The sequence below is a fragment of the Lethenteron reissneri genome, chromosome 12 (assembly GCF_015708825.2).
Source record: "Lethenteron reissneri isolate LAM-NWPU_2019-01 chromosome 12, ASM1570882v1, whole genome shotgun sequence".
Taxonomy (NCBI): domain Eukaryota; kingdom Metazoa; phylum Chordata; class Hyperoartia; order Petromyzontiformes; family Petromyzontidae; genus Lethenteron; species Lethenteron reissneri.
Window position 1 is genome coordinate 1,412,221 of NC_083790.1, and position 13,806 is coordinate 1,426,026.

Below are 13,806 nucleotides of genomic sequence, written 5' to 3' on the forward strand. Positions count from 1 at the left end.
CAGAATGTGTATGGCAGAGAAAACAGAAAGTGTATGGCGGCATCGTGGTAAGTGGCGGTATCAGTGGGTTTTGACCATGGCTATGGTTGCTTCTGCTGCTGCCGCCGACGACGACGATGATGATGATCGCTGGTGACACGAGCCGTTATTCAGTGGAAACAAGCCCTGGGCACAGAGTGCAGCTTCAGTGGCAGCGGAACGAGACGAGACAAAGGCAGAGATCCACACGCTCGCCCTGAGGTCACTTCTGTCTAGGGCCTCACGTGCACCGACCACCTCTATCTCGCGATGTGGCTTTGTGCTCTGCTGCTGCTCCTCCTCGAAATATAAAGAACAGCTAATGCTCTCTATCTCTCGCTCTGCAAGCACATTGTGTTCTATTGTGTCTGCCCTCTTTAGAATTACAAGAAATCTCTTTTTTAATCCGCAGTGTCCCGCTACATTTGGATGTTTCTGGGATTGCCACCTTTCCGAGTTTAACCCCGGACACATGCCAATTTCGGGATTGTCTGAATTTTCATTTTTTTTTGGGGGGGGGGGGGGACCCTCTAAGAGAGATAAACCCTTCATCCTGACATCACACCAAGAGAGAAAAACCCACCATCCGGGCATCACACTAAGAGAGATAAACCCTCCATCCTGGCATCACTAAGAGAGATAAACCCTCCATCCTGGCATCACACAAGAGAGAAAAACCCTCCATCCTGGCATCACACCAAGAGAGATAAACCCTCCATCCTGGCATCACACTTACAGAGATAAACCCTCCATCCTGGCATCACACCAAGAGGGATAAACCCTCCATCCTGGCATCACACCAAGAGAGATAAACCCTCCATTCTGGCATCACACCAAGAGAGATAAACCCTCCACCCTGGCATCACACCAAGAGAGATAAACCCTCCATCCTGGCATCACACCAAGAGAGATAAACCCTCCATCCTGGCATCACACCAAGAGAGATAAACCCTCCATTCTGGCATCACACCAAGAGAGATAAACCCTCCATCCTGGCATCACACCAAGAGAGATAAACCCTCCATCCTGGCATCACACCAAGAGAGATAAACCCTCCATCCTGGCATCACACCAAGAGAGATAAACCCTCCATCCTGACATCACACCAAGAGAGATAAACCCTCCATCCTGGCACCACACCAAGAGAGATAAACCCTCCATCCTGACATCACACTAAGAGAGATAAACCCTCCATCCTGACATCACACCAATAGAGATAAACCCTCCATCCTGACATCACACCAATAGAGATAAACCCTCCATCCTGACATCACACCAAGAGAGATAAACCCTCCATCCTGGCATCACACAAGAGAGATAAACCCTCCATCCTGGCATCACTAAGAGAGATAAACCCTCCATCCTGGCATCACACAAGAGAGATAAACCCTCCATCCTGGCATCACACCAAGAGAGATAAACCCTCCATCCTGGCATCACACTAAGAGAGATAAACCCTCCATCCTGGCATCACACTTACAGAGATAAACCCTCCATCCTGGCATCACACCAAGAGGGATAAACCCTCCATCCTGGCATCACACCAAGAGAGATAAACCCTCCACCCTGGCATCACACCAAGAGAGATAAACCCTCCACCCTGGCATCACACCAAGAGAGATAAACCCTCCATCCTGGCATCACACCAAGAGAGATAAACCCTCCATCCTGGCATCACACCAAGAGAGATAAACCCTCCATCCTGGCATCACACCAAGAGAGATAAACCCTCTATCCTGGCATCACACCAAGAGAGATAAACCCTCCATCCTGGCATCACACCAAGAGAGATAAACCCTCCATCCTGGCATCACACCAAGAGAGATAAACCCTCCATCCTGGCATCACACCAAGATAGATAAACCCTCCATCCTGACATCACACCAAGAGAGATAAACCCTCCATCCTGGCACCACACCAAGAGAGATAAACCCTCCATCCTGACATCACACTTAGAGAGATAAACCCTCCATCCTGACATCACACCAATAGAGATAAACCCTCCATCCTGACATCACACCAAGAGAGATAAACCCTCCATCCTGGCATCACACAAGAGAGAGAAACCCTCCATCCTGGCATCACACCAAGAGAGATAAACCCTCCATCCTGACATCACACCAAGAGAGATAAACCCTCCATCCTGGCATCACACCAAGAGAGATAAACCCTCCATCCTGACATCACACCAAGAGAGATAAACCCTCCATCCTGGCATCACACCAATAGAGATACACCCTCCATCCTGGCATCACACTGACAGAGATAAACCCTCCATCCTGGCATCACACCGAGAGAGATAAACCCTCCATCCTGACATCACATCAATAGAGATAAACCCTCCATCCTGGCATCACACCAAGAGAGATAAACCCTCCATCCTGGCATCACACCGAGAGAGATAAACCCTCCATCCTGGCATCACACCAAGAGAGATAAACCCTCCATCCTGGCATCACACCAAGAGAGATAAACCCTCCATCCTGGCATCACACAAGAGAGATAAACCCTCCATCCTGACATCACATGCCCGGAGAAACATCATACAACCTGGCATATAACATCTGGAAGTAAAACCCTCAAGCCTTAAACCTCAACATACTCATCAACAACGCTACCTTTTAAAAGAAACGTATATGTATATTACATTATATAACTGACGACAATTAGGTCATCCATTCTAGGCCATCATCTGCAACATTTTACATTGTTGGAGGTAAACCCTCCAAGCTGACAACGCACAACGAGAGGTACAACCCCAGGCCATAAAGCGATTCGTCGAATCGTAATACAAATCGAATCCCACTCTCTCGATTTTCTACATAAAAGTAAGTACCTAAGCAATCGATCGTTTTTCGACTCACGAAAATTACACGATAAAATAGGGTTAAAACGGTTGTATTAACCAGAGCGCAACGAACGGAGATGTCATCAACAATATAAAAGATAATAAATATAACGTTGAGAAAGGGTTTCGAATCGTGAGCGTTTGGATCGATACAAAGGAATCGGTTCGCTGGCCCCGTTGGGAGCGGCCCGGAATGAGCGGCGCCTTCTCTGCCGCCAAAGACTTCGTCCCGTCTCCTCACAAGTAAGGTTTACGTTTGATTTCACACTTCTGTTTAAATTTTGTATAATGTGTATTATTTCCGCGGTCCGCTACGTAAGGTTTAATTTGTACGCGAAGTCGCGGTCGAAAACGACCACCTTTTCGACCTTCGTACGGACCACCCCCGCGGCCTACCTCCCCCGCCCGCTCGTCGCGCTCGTTTCCCGCAGCGGAACTAGGATAAACCGAGGCACGTCATCGAAGTCTGTCGCTCGCAGCATTACTCCGCTAGTTTTGGTTTATAAGTTGTGGCGTTATCAGTTAACCAGTTGTTCGTGGAGTCAAATGTCTAAACACTCCGTTCACTAACACTTCGGCGTGATACGCATACACGTCCACACGTTACGTACAGTATACGCAAACGCACATCGAACGCACACATAGACACAGACACGTTCATGTAGCACACAAACAAGATAACGCGTTCCCCGTGTCGCCTACATAGATTGTTGGGGCAAGTGCGGTTAGCGATCACCTAGTAATACCAACACAGCGCTTCGGGGGGGGGGGTAGTGTGGCTGGAACCACGACCGGCCGTCTTTGTATCCCCATCGCTGAGGTTAACGTACCGCGCCTGGTACCGGTGCAACTTTAAGATCGAGCCAACTTGGTGAAAGTCCAGAACTGGTACACGTATCACTCGCCTTTGATGTTGCCCGTGATCGGGAATCGAACTCGGGTGGTCCGGGTTCGGAGCGCAGTGCGCTAAGCATTGCGCCACCGCTCCCCGCATTTCTACACAAAGCTCAAAGATCTCCCGTTCAGCCACACGGACTGTTGGACTTGAGGCAAAGTGCTGTTTGCGAGAACATTTAAAGCCCTCGCGGCAGATAGCACCATGATCATGGGTGGGCAATGAAAATAGCAAGAAGTAAAACTAATTTCGAAATCGGTACAAAACCAAAAAGCCCCTCAACATTTTTCATGTGCCGCAAATGCTTGTTGGTGAACACGAGACGATAATGTTTACACATCACACCAAGCACAGTTACTCTGTTCATGCCGAGCCGACTGAAGGGAAACTTCAAGGACAGGGGAGGGATACCACCACTTGGCACTGTCGTTCACAGCGACAACCACCGCACCACCATTCAACGTGAGCTTATCAGATATGCTCTTGTGATTTTCACGTTAAGTTAACCACACGAACGCATTTAAAGTGTTGTTTGTTACACGGCAGAAGCTGGTTATAAACACAGCTGTACCTTGTGTCCAGAGGAAAACACGTGATTTGGCGATTCTGCGTTGGCAGTGATACGCAATTAACAAAACGACTCGACACGTTGGTCAATGACACTGCCTTAATAATAAAACATCGATGCTTCTTCTCTGGTCTCTGTGCTGCGAGCCCTGACCTAGAATCGCTTCTCTCACGTCTACACTGAACTGCGTGGCGTCGCGTTTGACAGTAACAAGCTCCGCTCTCACCCCGATTCCTACCAGAAACATTCCGCGTTTCCGTTGTTAAGGTTACAGCTTGGCTTTGAGGCTAACGGGTAAATAGCAAATGTGTTTGCGTTTAAGAATTAGGAGGGGCGTATTGGGTGGAGTGGTGGTGCTGTGTTTAGCGCACTGGCCATGGCTATAACATCAGTAGCGAGTGATATCTAAACTGGTCCTGGGTGACCCCGTTCCTTTTACCAAACTGCACTAAACCAGCATGGTAACGTTTGGTTAAACAATCCCGATAACCAACACTTCGCAGGGGAAGCCTTCCGAATTGGATTGTCAAAAGGGCTGTAAGGAAGTATGAGTATCAGTGTTGAAATCAAAGTGTGGGCTATGTTAAGTCCATATCTCGGGCTTGTCAGGAAGGGTATAAGGCCAATGTTTGTATCGGTGAGGTTAGGGCTTGTTTGCGAGTTATGTTTATGGCACGGGCGAAGCTTGTTATGGTTACGGCCGCTCAAACATCCCACGATCCGTGCGGCACGTACGCACCTTGTTCCAAACTACAACCTTTAATGAAACTGCGTTACACTTTCGTACGTATAAACAAAACAAAAATCGCCGATGAGGTTTTTTTGGGTCTGTTGTTTGGGCACGATGTCTGACGTTTCGCTCCACGTGCTGAGACCGTGAGCTGTGTTGAGCGGCTCGCGTTCTTCCTCGGTTGTACCGCGTTGCCGTCTGTTGCGCGTGTCTGGTGAATGTCCGTCAGCGTTGGTTTATTGGATTCGTCTGGGAGGAAATCAATTGCATGGAAAAGGTTCGTCACTTGGATATTTTCATTGCGATTGCGAAAAACCGGCGCTGTAGTACAGGTTGGCAATATCTCCGTTGGTGAACACAACAACCAATGCCGCCCACTGTGAAACTACTATGGACTAGAACTCAATCTAGCTGGACCCTCCTGAACTCGGTGATGCTTTTCTGGGTAAATTAGGGGCATCTTGTAATGGTACGCACAGTGTGTGTAACTCAATTCTGCAGGAGAGTTGTGCAACAACAACAACAACACATGCAGAGAAGGACAGGACATACAATTTGCTGTGCGTTGCAACTTTCTTGACCTAGGTCGAAGGGTCGTATGCCATACACCGTTAGTTCGATGGTTTCCTCCTGGTCAGGAAGAGTCATGGTTTGGCTCGGTACGACTACAACATTACACGAGCGAGTGCTGTGTGACTAATGCACTGACTCAGAGAGGCGCAAATGAAATTGCTTATTGCTACTGTACATGGATGGTGTCGGTGCGTAGGCCGTGGAACCATCATCATCGCTGCTGCTGCCTGACCGGGGCCCGTGTCGAGCAGTTGGTTTCCTGTTCTTGTTTTTTTTCCTCTTTTCGTCAAATGAGAGGCTTGAGGGGGTTAGACTCGGTGTGTTCGCTGCCTTCGTCATACCTTCACCCTTGCCTCCTTTGACGCTCCGATTTGCATGGAAGTTCCAGGTACGGGTGCAGCCCTGCAATATCTCGCTCACACCGCTCCTGGCGGAAGGGCGTCTGCTAGAGGGAGCTCCCAAAAGCCCCTTCCAGGCAGTATTTTGTGTCCCCCACTTCCATGCCGACAAGTCATCCTTGCCAGCATGGAAGGGTAGCAAGGTTGGCTACGTAGAGTGCAAAAGAAGTTCAACATACATATATACATACATCCTGGTGTACCAATTTTTATAATGCTAGGTGGACAGGCTGGCAGGATTTAGCAAACTTGCGCTATTGTTTTAAGTGCTGCCCCGGAAATCGAATCAAACTGGCGACGTGGATTGGAAGTCCATTGTGCTAACCACTACAACCACGACGTCATCCTTGTTTGCGTGCACCGTAAGTCAGCTCAGGCTATGTCTTGGTTGAGGAAGCAACCTCGGTGCTCCTACAGGAAGGCAGTTTCGTCCTCCCTCCTGTCGCAACTGCGATCTTTTTGCGAGGCGGGGGAAAGGCAGCGGAGCTTGTGCTGACTCGGCAGCTGGTCATAGGGACAGGACACAGTCCTCTACGGGACACGGACCGCCCAGCTCTGGTCTCGAGGAAACGCTGCCGCCACACTCATTCCCATCCATCTTCCTGGTGCCCCGTGCGTGTGTGTCTTTGTCTTTGGGGTGACGTATTCTGTGCAGTGGTGGCATAGTGGTTAGAGAGCAGTGCGACGAGCCCAGCAGCCGGTGTTTGATTTCCAGCCACAATTAACATCAGCGGCGATTATCACAGCCGGTCTTGTGCCTCACCTACGTCTCCTCAGCCTTGATTGACTAATTGGTGCAGTGTGTAAACATTGGCACTGGAGAACAAAGGTTGATGGGCAGGGTGCTGGCCACACCACCCCCTCGTATATGCTGTGCTGACATTCATAGGTGCTCGCTAATAGTACTTCCCCCCACAGTCTGTACGGCTATAGAGGTATTTTTTGTGTGTGTGGGGGGGTGTTTGGGGGTGTGTGTTAGCGTTATGAGCATTGTTGTAACTTCCGGATTGTGTAGAGGTCACTTGCTTTGGTGCAATGATGGAGGAGAGTGCGTGCACTCTGTGTTTTGCCTGCCTAGGAAAGTTTATCACTTCACTTTAAATGCCAGTGGGAGGAGCAGAAAATCAGGAAGTTCTGTAATTCCTCTACTTATAAAAGCTGCAATCAACAGAGTTGCTCCGTGCTTAGTGAGCAACTTTGTCACCACAGTGTTTTAAAGCCATTGTAAAGGCACAGCACAGTAAGCACATTGGTCAGTGGCCAGATCCATAATGGCAAAATCATTTACCACAAATGAATGATCAGGCAGTGGGGATGGGCAGGAGGTGGGGGAGAGGTGGCGGATACACTCTGTTATAAACTTACTCTCTCCCTCTCTTCACCAACCAGCACTAACAATGAATGGTCAAACAGGCCATATGATCCTTGTGGTGGTACCCCGGGGTACCAAATAATACAAAATGGCCGAGGCAATTAAATATTTTATTTCTGGGACACTGTTTTTTCCAGGGATGTACTTCACTCCGACTGGGGTACCAATCAATTCCAAATCAGTGCCACTCCGCGATGTCGAAACGCCGCGAGGACGATTGCGCTGAAACCCTGAACGCTTGTACGCACCATAGTGGTGCATCGTGTACAGCTCGTCGAGATGAGTCGATTGCCGCATCGCCGACCATCAACAGACTAAAAACGACTGCATCACGGACATTATGCAAAAGCTGGGGTACTGTGGTACCCATGGGTACCGCCATAAGGTTCATATAATAATAATTACTATCACGCCCTCACAATGCAAGCCATTGCGGCATGGAGTGGGAGATTCCCTTATGTAGAGAGCTGAAAATTTACTGTCATTAATGTCCTGAAAGCGTTAATTATAATTGCTTTTGAAGTGTTCCCATTATCTCTCATGCAAAAGTGGTTTCTCATCAGCCTTTCAACTATAAAAAAGGCAAAGGTGCAGCCCTGGAAACGCTTACTAAGTTCGCTGATGGCAGGAAGGGCCTCCACGAGATGGAGATCGAGAGATCCCGAACTTTTTGTTTTGGCCTCCTCTTCCACGCTGGCCAGACGTCTCACACTTTAACCAGCCACACGAGACCTGCCGATCAACTGACTGTGGTCAACCCGCTTCTATTTGTAGGTGGACGCAGGCGTGGCAGATTTAAGAAACATTCCCATTGTTTCACCTGCTGTGGTGAGAGATTGAATAGAACTGGCTACCACCATATTGTGATCGGAGTGTGTTAAACATTACACCATCACGGAAACCTCGACTTTCAATAAAGACTGCTAAACCAAAACAAATTCTTACTCTGTAAGTGAAAGGTGAGATTCCTTTGACACAATGTGCGTTTGGGAGTGTGAGCGCGGATGAAAGCGAGTTCGTTTTAGCTGCTTTTGTTGATTTGGGAGTCTTGCACGGGTGGGCAGGGTGGGAGGCGTGTCAAGCACAGAGGAGTACAGCCTTTTAAAAATGAAGTAACTGTTTTGGTGGTTTAAAAAAAAAACACATTCCTCATCGGCTCAACTCGCCATGAGCAGCAGTGCCGATCGGGGAATGTTTTCATGCACTTGGAGAGTTTAGCCGAGGGTGGAGTGGGATGGGGGGGGGTGCGAGGCGTGAAATGTGACCCACTAAGGGAGAGTCTAAAATGTCGTGCCCGCGTTCTGTATCACATGGACGCAGCAGCTGTGGGGGGCGCTTCTAAATTTATCTTTTTGCTGAAACACCCCCAACCCCCACCACACCCCACACCGCTTCTGCAGCACAATGTGAAGCTGCTGGAACGCGATTTACGTGTCCGAGTGTGCGCCGCACGTTCCAGTTATTATTGGTGGTTTATGCTGCTTAGAGTCGGACCGTCGGCACGCGCGAAATGTCCTGAGCGCACCGATGATTTTTTCCCCCCCCCACCCCCAACCCCTCTCGCGGCGTTGCAGGTGCTGGTGTTGATGGTGGTCGCGGTTAGCGATGCTGAAGAGGGAAGCGGAGTGGTTCGGCGAGCCGGCAGGAGGCGGTGGTGGTGGAGAAGGCTGCCCCATGTCTGTCACAGGTGAATCGTCCCCTCTTTTTTTTACTGTCGCCTTCTGGTGAACATGGTGATGAGAAATGCTCTGCATTTATTTCAAAATTAAATAGTTACCCGGCATGAGCACTTCAGTCAACTGTCAATTAAATGAACCGATAATCGCTGTTTTGGTACGCGACCTATTGTAACCATGCTTGTGTAGCTATGATCTGTACTGTACAACATGAGTACTTTTGCAGGATGCCCATGAAATAAAACCCGGCAGCTCGTTAGACTCTTGTTGCTAGAATAAATAAAATCCATCCATCTAAATGATGCCTTTACGAGGCTAACTGGCGAGCATTGGATAAAGCCTCTTTATGCCGCGTTTTCACGGTCATAAGAAACTAAATCCGAGGCGTGCCGAGCCGTTTTTGGTACGAGCATGGCATGGGGCCCGATTACAAAATCTTGCCGCTACACATCAGTTCCATAGCCTTTATCAGAGATACACAATCGTATGTAAACAAATGTGAACACATGCTTTGGTTAGCTTACTCAATCCAAAACTAGAGTGTTATTTTTCGTATCGTAATTTTTTGTTAAAAAAAAGATAAAAACATCTCCAGACAATTTACCTAAACTAAACTATTTTTCTTATTTTAGCTGGGAAGGTCCACTGAGCTAATTAGCTCAATTCGTGGGAAGTATCCGGCGTTTCCCGGGGGAAAAATATATTTAAAAACTTCTCAAAACTTAAGAACATAACATATACAAATGAAAATAAAACTTTGATCATTACCTCATTAATTAAAATGAAAATAAAACCCAACGCGCGGTGGAAATAAAAACTTGCGCTCGCGCGCCAAGATTCGATTCTTTAAATCGAGCAACGGAATCGAAGGTTGTAGATTTCTTTAGAATCGGCCTATTCCCGTTTAATCGATACCACAAACGCTCACCAGATATCGATTCTCGCCATTCCTGTATGCGGGTTGACGCCACACAATTCATGGTGATTCCCCCCCCCAAAATATAAAGTCTATTTTTAAACGTTTTACATTCTGTACAGTATGGGAGCTAGCCACATGGCAAATGTAAAGTTTGTAGCCTAGTATATTATACCCATTATTTCCCCCCCCCCCCGGCCGCGCATTTGTGCAGGATACAGGGCCTACACGGAGGGTTTGGGGGGGTGACGTCGGCAGGCACACTGCGTGACGCTGCCGCATGCGGGTGACATGACAGAGATGACGTTACAGCTCAATTGCCCCAAAAATATACAAAAGTCTATTTTTATAATTTGTGCATGGTGTACAGTCTGGAAAGTACCCACATGCCAAATTTCACGTTTGTTGCATGTCGGGAATTTCCCTTTTATATATATAGACTAGCTGTACTACCTGGCTTCGCCCGGGACTTGGATTTACCACGCCCAGCCGCCTTTGTCTCCCCAGTGGCGATGTTCACACACCACACACCAGTTACTCGTTTGAGGCTGAGTCGACCTAGGGGAGGCCCAGGACCGGTTCAATATAATCGTCCCCGGTTGGTGGCCATGAGCGTGAATCGAACTCGGGTTGCCGGGTTCGTAGCACGGCGCGCTAACCACTACACAACAATGCGTTACGCTACCACATGCGTGGGTCACGTGACAGATTTGACGTCACAGCTCACTTGCCGTGCAAAAAATAAATGCATTATTGAGCTCCCTCCCCCCCCAAAAAAACACAAGTGTAATTTTATAATTGTTGCATGGTGTACAGTCTGGAAAGTACCCACATGGCAAATTTCCAGTTTGTTGCATGTCGGGAAGTACGCTAAACATTTTGAACAGACACACATACTCACAACTTTGCCTTTTATATACTGTATATGGAGATTTCAGAAGCGACTTGGCCACAAATCATATCTCAACGAAGTGGCTTGTCACGTGTATAATTTATCGTATTCCAAATGCTCTACACGCATATTGATTCTAAATGTGGAGGGAAAAAAACAGAGGAGCTGGAGAATAATCCATGCGACCACACGGAGAGAGATACGCAAACTCCAATTATACAGGCATCAGGGTCAGGATAGAACCCACGGCCTCCTGCATACCAGGCGAAATAGTTAACATCTCGCCGCCATGGCGACCTAGTGAGCGACGCAATTTGACGGTGTTCGTCTCTCCCGCGTGGAGCCCGTGATGTAACTGCCGTGTCTGAGGACGGGCCCCGGTGAAATTGGGGCCGTGACCCCCTTGTCAAAGCAAACCACGCGGGCCGACACGGCCCGGTTGCAACGCGCTCGGCTAAGTATGGGTCCGGCCGCTGTTGTTGTCCGGGTCGAACCCACTTGCCCGATTTCACAAATCTGCCCGGCCCGGATTTAGGTGGCTGTGGGAACCCAGTATTAGTCTCTTCAGCTGACATTTCTCTAACAATGGCACTCGCCTACTCCCTGTTCAGATTTTGGTTCTCTTTGTCGGTGTCCAAAGCGGTAGGATTATAGCTCGTATCCAGATATTTGTGGCCGTTGGTTTAATTGTTCTCCTGTGCTTTTGTTGTTTTTAAACCGGTACGATCTTGTTTGAGGAGATCTCTGTTTGGTATAAATTGTTATCTTCGTGCCACGTATTCGTGGGTTGGCGATGTTGGCAGAGGTATCTTTGTGTCGGTTTGCGTGATGAGCCCTTGTCTGTGTACTGCTGCTTGTGTTGACTAGTGGTAGTCGCTGACCTTTGTCCACGAGCAGGTAAAAAACCCACTGAAACTGTGAGTGTGTGCTTTTCAATGGTGATGTGTGTTTCAATAATTATGAGGGCTTGCCCAAATTATTGTATTTTGTAGGGGGTTTGTTTGACCACACTTCACAACACTGGTTGGTGCAGATTGGAGAAAATGAGAATGTAAATATGGAAGCACGTGTTGTTTGTATGATGTTTCTTAATATTCTCTACGTGGAACTCTTCGGCAGATCTGTCCAAGGCATGGGAGAACATCCACAAAGCAAAGAGTGCCGTAAGTGAAGTTACCGATTGACACCGTGATCCACGATCTCCCCCAATTTTATTTCATTATAAAATGAAATAGTTCTTGTTGAGGCTCTGGGTTCACGTTGAGGATGTGGGTCCGTGTTGAGGCTCTGAGTCTGTTGAAGCAGTCGAATCACGTTCATGCTCTGGGTTTGCGTTTACGCTTTGGAATCACGTTGAGGCTCTGGGTTCACGTTGAGGATGTGGGTCCAAGATGAGACTGGGTCCACGTTGAGGCTGGTTTTCGCGTTGAGGCTGGCCAGACATTGGCTACTTACACAAATAAATGCTTCTGTTCAGCATTGGTCCAAGAGACCCATAGACCAATAAACTGATAAAATATTTTGCCTCTTTTTCATTGTGCTGCAATAATCCTCCACAGTGGTGCAAGTGGAGGATTATGAGTCATAATACAATATTGTTTTAGATTGCTTGTCCTTTTAATACAGGGTTCTTTAACTATAATTTCTGGCGGCGCACGTAAATTGGCATGTGCGCTGGCGGCGGGCAACGTGACATCATATGTCGAGGGTATATGTCTGACGTAAGATGTTGTCGTGACTTCATGATGGTTTGTATATGCGACTATTAATCCGTACAACTTGAGTTCTCCTATCCGTGCCTCGTTTATCTTGCTCTCATGTCGCTAATCTACGACTCAGCTCTCGCGTTTCCCTCTGCCATCTATCTCGGCAGCTTCACCCTCCCGGGCTGCACCTCTCTCCGTGTTTTAATGCCGAGTCGTATCTCTTGGCCGAACGCTGCAAGTAGCCTTGCAACAGCGTGGGCCCGCCAGCTGCGGAAAACCCCCTGCTTTTACGGCGTCGGTATCGTCTCTTCGTGACGTCGATGCCGCGGCGAAGGGGGAGGGGGACGAAGAGGTTGCGCGTCGTTGTGTTTCTCTTCCCCCCCCCGGCAGCTTCGTCACATCGAGAATCGTCTGGAGGCGGTGAACGCGAGCACCACCCTCCTGGATCTGCCTGTCCACCAGAAGCCACCGGCGAGGCAAAGCAGGAAAATCCCTCGCGGCGGTAATTGGCGTTGCCCCCCCACCCGGCCCCCCGTCCCCGCCCACTCCCCGCCCACTCCCCTACGACCCGTAGCTTAGCCGCCGTGCTGACGTGCGAGATAGCGAAAGAGGATTTGCGTCATGAATTTGCGGAATGCGCAGCGCGTTGTGGCGGGCAATTAAGTCGGAGGTTTGTTGCGAGCGGGACGAGCGAACTCCGCCTGCGTCTGGTTTGCGGTGTCTGCCGGTTTCATTCACCGAGGAGAAACGTTTTGGCGGACGATGGGAAAGTTAAACAAAAACCAAACGATGGCTCTGTCGCTGCCGGGATTTTTCATGGGAGGCAGTGGTGGGGGGGCGGTGTGAACTTGCGTGATTTAAGCAACGGCGGCGGTGTCGTAACTCGCATACTTCTGCCGGCAGTAATCAAATAAGGCTGTTGGTAGCGCAACAGGGGGCTAATGCTGATCAGCTCGTGGAGAGTTGCCTCGTCAAAGCTACACGTAATAACTCGCTCCTGCCTACATGCCCCCACTCCTCTGCGTGCGCGTGTTCATGCCTGCTGCCCCCGCCGCGTGTAATTAATTCCATACCCGCCCCCGCCCCGCGAAATCCCACGCCGTAAATATTTAAAGAGAAGTTGTCACAATACTCTGCGCGCACAATGCGCATTTACGGCCGTCTGTTTGTAGTAATTGCCGCGGCGTTTTTCGCGTCCATTATCGTAATAAGAG

The 13,806-nt window shown here is 48.9% G+C and overlaps 1 protein-coding gene across 1 annotated transcript in view; it reads left to right on the forward strand.

Annotated features, from left to right (window-relative positions):
* The first annotated feature begins 2,984 nt into the window (after window positions 1-2,984).
* The window catches only part of LOC133341729 (uncharacterized), a 30,833-nt gene continuing 20,011 nt past the window's right edge, over window positions 2,985-13,806 (forward strand). Inside the window, exons 1-4 of the mRNA XM_061550385.1 lie at window positions 2,985-3,109; window positions 8,977-9,089; window positions 12,006-12,049; window positions 12,983-13,094. Coding sequence (XP_061406369.1) covers window positions 9,008-9,089; window positions 12,006-12,049; window positions 12,983-13,094 — 238 coding nt within the window. The 5' untranslated portion in view covers window positions 2,985-3,109; window positions 8,977-9,007. The remainder of the gene's footprint in view (window positions 3,110-8,976; window positions 9,090-12,005; window positions 12,050-12,982; window positions 13,095-13,806) is intronic.